The sequence below is a fragment of the Frankliniella occidentalis genome, unplaced genomic scaffold (genome assembly GCF_000697945.3).
Source record: "Frankliniella occidentalis isolate FOCC.00 unplaced genomic scaffold, Focc_3.1 Scaffold1455, whole genome shotgun sequence".
NCBI classification, from domain to species: domain Eukaryota; kingdom Metazoa; phylum Arthropoda; class Insecta; order Thysanoptera; family Thripidae; genus Frankliniella; species Frankliniella occidentalis.
In genome coordinates, this window is record NW_026268556.1 from 14,044 (window position 1) to 18,847 (window position 4,804).

The following is a 4,804-nucleotide window of genomic DNA, read 5'->3' on the forward strand; positions in this document are numbered from 1 at the left end:
GGCGGCTGGGGAGGCCCTCGCACGGGTCCCGCCCGCCCTGTCCAGGGGATGGACGTGCTGCGGAAGCGACATTGATTCGGCCCGCGTGACCGCCCCCATAGCACGCCGATGCGGGTCTCATTATTAGGCAGTAAAGTCTAATCCTGGATACCTTTTATTAAGCCGGTCGTGTGTTGGGCGCTGCGCCGGCGGGGTGTCGTCAGCGCGGCGTACAAGGCGAGGAGGAAGCGCGCCCCCCTGCGGTTGACTGTCTTTTGAATAATTAACGCGACAGCTCCCGATTGTATGGAATAGAGTGTCTAGTGGTTCGGAGCCGTGTCAGCCGGGGCTGATCCGGTCGTTCTCTGCCGAGCCCCCTCCCGGCGCGTCCTCGTGTCCTCGACGAGGGGGAGGGCCGGAGGCGCCCGGCTCTTTGGCCTCGCGCCCAGTGTGCGTTTGTGGATACACTACCCTCCGTACACTCGGGCTGTGTGTACCAACATGGGCGGGGTTGTGAGCGATGCGTCGGCAAACCGGATTTGAACCGGTGCGATCCTGATGAGGGAGAAACATAAACCGTAGATCAATAGGAGGACAGGCGCCGGCGAAGGGACGGGAGAGAGGGGGGCTCGTGTCTGATCAGGGCGCACTGGAGGGACTGGGCACTGGACGGTTGTCAGGGTCGAGTCCGCGGAGCGCAACGTTTCTTATGATCATTTAGTCTCGGTGAAGCTAGTGCTGCTGAAGCCAAGACCCATTATTTGGTTTGAATAAACTGATTTGCCTGATGAGAAAACTAAAGCCAGCCTCAGTCTACAGATTACCCCCAAAACAAATGACTGGGTTGGCTTCAGCTTCACTGCGGCTTCACCGAGACTAATTCAATCATTACACACCGATGTGTCGCAGTGTCGCACGTTATTGCACTTCTGAAGCGACAGTGTAGGCGAGGTCTGCAAATATAATTTTCTTTGCTTAATTAATGCCCGTGACATGCGCCCGCTCTTGATGGGCGCGGCATCGGTAATGACATGCATGCGGTACTGACCATGGTACAGTATAGTCGTTCGGTACGCCGTAGTGAGAGGGCTGAAACGCCTGTCGATTGGTATTTGACATGGTCTGGCATTTGCGTGTGTTTCAGGTACACTTCGCTTGGCCACCCGAACAACACCCACAAGAACCCCACCCTGCGGACGGTGGCTGAGGACGGCACAGAGACTTACGGCCCGGCGTGGCAGCTGCAGGACGGCTCCACCGAGAGGGATGGACGCTGCTAGCCACCGGGCGAGCGTCGCCGCCGGCACGTAAGTAGCCTTCAACTTCAACCTCATTGAGGGCTTACGACTTCCTGTTCTTAGTCCTTTCCTCGTCATTCATAATTTCGGTTGTGACCGAAGCTTTTCAGCTCTCCTTACACGCCATGCTTGTTTAATGTATACACATTTCGGAGCTCCACCGTTTCACTTTCTCGTGAAAGTTTCATTTCCGTAACGACGACAGTCGATATGGACGGGCGCTGACCTCGTTCTTCTTCTGCTGCCCTTCCAGGCTGGCACCGCTGACGCCGCTGACGCCGCTGGCGCGCGCGCTCCGCGCCGCGGAGGACATCGTGTCCGTGGTGTCGGTAGCGTTCGGGCCGTGGGGGCGCGGCGTGCTGATCCGGGGTGCGGCCGGCGACCTGACCATCACGCGGGCGGCGATGGACATCCTGGAGGCGGCCTTCCCCCCGGGGGAGGACACGACCCCCGAGCACGTCGTGCTGCTGCAGAACGCGCGCGCGCTGCGCCAGCGCACAGGGGACGGCGTCAAGAGCTACTTGCTGACCACGGCCGCCCTGCTCCACCAACTGCAAGGGCTGCAGCGCCGCGGCGCCGTCTTGGCCGGCGTGCACGCGGACCTGTCGGGAGCGAGCTCGCGACTGTCCGCCATGACGCCGCGGCCGACCTCGTACGATCCGGTGGAGGTTAGCGCTGCGAGCGTTGCCGAGTCCATCCTGGCGACGCGCTTCACGTCCGACGTGGCCGCGGCCGCGTTGCCTTCTGTGGCCACCCTGCTTCAGGACGCTGACGACCTGCGCGCGCACCTGGGTGTTCTCTGCAGGCGGCGGCACGCGGCTGGCCGCAGCGTGGCGGACTCCTTCGTGCGGGACGGCGTCGTGGTGGACGGCATGCTGCGCTTCGTCGCCGAGGGCTGCGCGGAGCGGCGCCGCGTCATGGTGCTGGCCGGGGACGAGAGGGACGACGCCGTCGACGTGCAGGCGGCGGCTGCCGCGGTGCTGGTGGACGAGGCCGTGGACGCGACACGCACGCTGGTCGTGACGGCCGCTGTCCTGGGCGACGCGTCGCTGCTGGCGCTCCGGATGCGCGGCGCTGCGGCGCTGCACGGCCTGACGCCCGAGGACGAGCGCTTCATCCTGGAGTGGACACTCGGCGCGGGGGAGGCCGGCGCGGAGGTGGAGGTGCGCGCCGAGCCGCAGCAGGGGGCGGTCTGGCTCGGGCTGCCAGGCGTCAGACAGCTGCAGCTGCACGCTCCCACCCAGCAGCTGGCCGACCAGCTGGCCTCGGCTGTGCGCGACGCGCTACAACTGCTCACCTTCACCAAGAGTGTGGTGGTGCCCGGGGAGTGTCCGTTGGGGCCGGGGGGCGGCTGCCTGGAGCGGGAGTTGCACCGCGCCCTGGGCGGCGCGCCGCTGGGCCGCGAGGAGCTGCTGCGCTGGCACCAGGCTCGCGGCGAGCCGCGCACGCGACCACACGTCGTTGAATCGGTGCTGCCCGCGTTTGACGGCCTCGACGCGGACGTGCGGAAGGCTGTGGCCGAGGCCGCGGCCGCAGTGCCCCGCGCCCTTCCCTCCGCCGCGGGTCGCTCGCCGCCGCTCGAGCCCATGGCCCTGCGCCTGGCAGTGATGCAGCATTCGATGGCTACCGTGGGTACGCTATTGTCGGTCGATAGGGTGCTGGCTGCCAAAAGGACCGCGGACTGAGCATATGGGGGCCTTAGCAAAAATTTAGTTTTGTCAAAATGCCTTTTTCTTACTATTTGTATATAAAATGTTAAAAGCGTCCCTCATATTTTTTCAGGTGTCAATCAGTAGGCTAAAGTTTCAACCTAAAGCAGCAAATTATATCACTTAAAACATGTTCTAAATACTCAGCTTCTTACCTGGCAATGCTGTAATTTTTCATTTCAAATCTGCAATTTGTTCTAAAAAGTCCAAGATGTCTTTGCTTATAATTCATTGTGATCTGGATCTTCTATCGGTGCTAATCTATCAAATTGAATTTTTTAATGAGGTGATAAAGGATTTTAAGTAACTTTAGGATTTAAATTTTATGATAACTTCATAATGGATCTATTTGGTACTTTGTTTAACAAATGTTACCAACCCAGTTACCAACTTCGGCCTCGTTTTCTCAAATGATATTTTAATGGATCTGTTACTTTATGTCAGGGCTTACAGATTTGTCCACCGAATATATGTTCTCTTTAACCATTGCCTCACACAGGGGCACTGATTAATATCTCTGGTCGGACCGGTTTTTACGTTGTAAATTATTAATAAATTGTGCTCCAAATCCTGTCCAAAATCTGTGTCCTCATTTTCCTCAAGCGTTCATAGCGGGTGCCTCAAAGAGCTTCATTCTTTCTTTTTTAATTCTCTGAGAACATTTTAGCGGCGCTTCAGAATCCTTTCCGTGCATAAAGCTGTCAGCACACAGACCAGGTTGTCGGCAGGGGGGGACAGCTCGACCCCGACCTCACCGCTACAAGTTCCTCGGAAGCTGCCAGCCGCTCAGTCCTTCCAGACAGTTTGTCTGCTCTGCGGCCCTACCCCTACCTCACCCTTTTCCCTCCTCCCTCCCCACACCCTCTTTTTCTCCCTCCTGTGGCTTTCGGTGGCATAAAGATATGGAAGAGAGACGGATATAACGACCTGCCATACTAGTAAAGCAATCCCACGCAATCCCCGATTTATTGCAAAGTGCATGCACCGACCGAATCGACCCTCGCTTCTTGTAAGTTACCAGGTGGCTGACGTGGCTGACTAACACCGGGCACTGGGGCACTTTCGTAGTTATACTGTACTGTACCGCATGCACGCGTGCGGGCGTGTTGCCTACTTGTACGGGGCCGTGAGCAGCCGTGGGCGACGAGGTTAGGCAAACCCGCGCGCACCAGTACATGCGACACAAGTGTGACCACGAAAGTGCACGGCTTGAGTCAGCCAACTGCTGGGCTGCGATGACCGAGTGGCGTTTTTCCTCATAGCGCCCCTCCCCCCTCTGGCCGCCCCCGCAAAGGCCCCGTCAGTGTGTTCGCCGCATGTGGAGGCACGACGATGGTAATCACAGGGGGGCATCGAACGCCCCGGCGACCGTGCGGGCGCTCGTATTCAGGAAGGTCCGGTGTGCTCGGATTTGGAGAGTGGCGGGGCGGTCCCGCAGAGGGGATACCGTGGTCGCGGCACGTGAGCGCCGCCGCGGCGGCCTCCTGCACGCGCCTTTCCCTTCGAATAAGAGGGCGGAAATTGAGTGACGGGCTAAACGAGACGATTATGCTGTATTTCGTGATTGCCGCATTTTCTCCGCGCGGCGGCGGTCCCTTTCAATCTCAGTTAGAATTATTGGACTTAATCGGCTATACCTTGCTGCTCGAGGAGGAGGAGGCCGACGGCGGCGTGGTGGTGGTGGCGAGGCGCGCGGTTTGGCACGCCGGTGACATACAGTCGCACGCCAGGGCAAGCACGCGACACGCGAGGGGGCGGAGGAGGGGTAGGGGGGCGTTCCGAGAAGGGTGTCCTGACCCTGGTGCTGCCCTCCACCCC

The 4,804-nt window shown here is 59.5% G+C and overlaps 1 protein-coding gene across 1 annotated transcript in view; it reads left to right on the forward strand.

The window, feature by feature from the left end:
- Positions 1-1,680, forward strand: part of LOC113211395 (FAD synthase-like) — a 9,887-nt gene extending 8,207 nt beyond the window's left edge. The window contains exons 7-8 of the mRNA XM_052276040.1: positions 1,124-1,286; positions 1,531-1,680. Of these exons, the coding sequence (XP_052132000.1) occupies positions 1,124-1,259 (136 nt within the window). The 3' untranslated portion in view covers positions 1,260-1,286; positions 1,531-1,680. The remainder of the gene's footprint in view (positions 1-1,123; positions 1,287-1,530) is intronic.
- Positions 1,681-4,804: the final 3,124 nt, after the last annotated feature.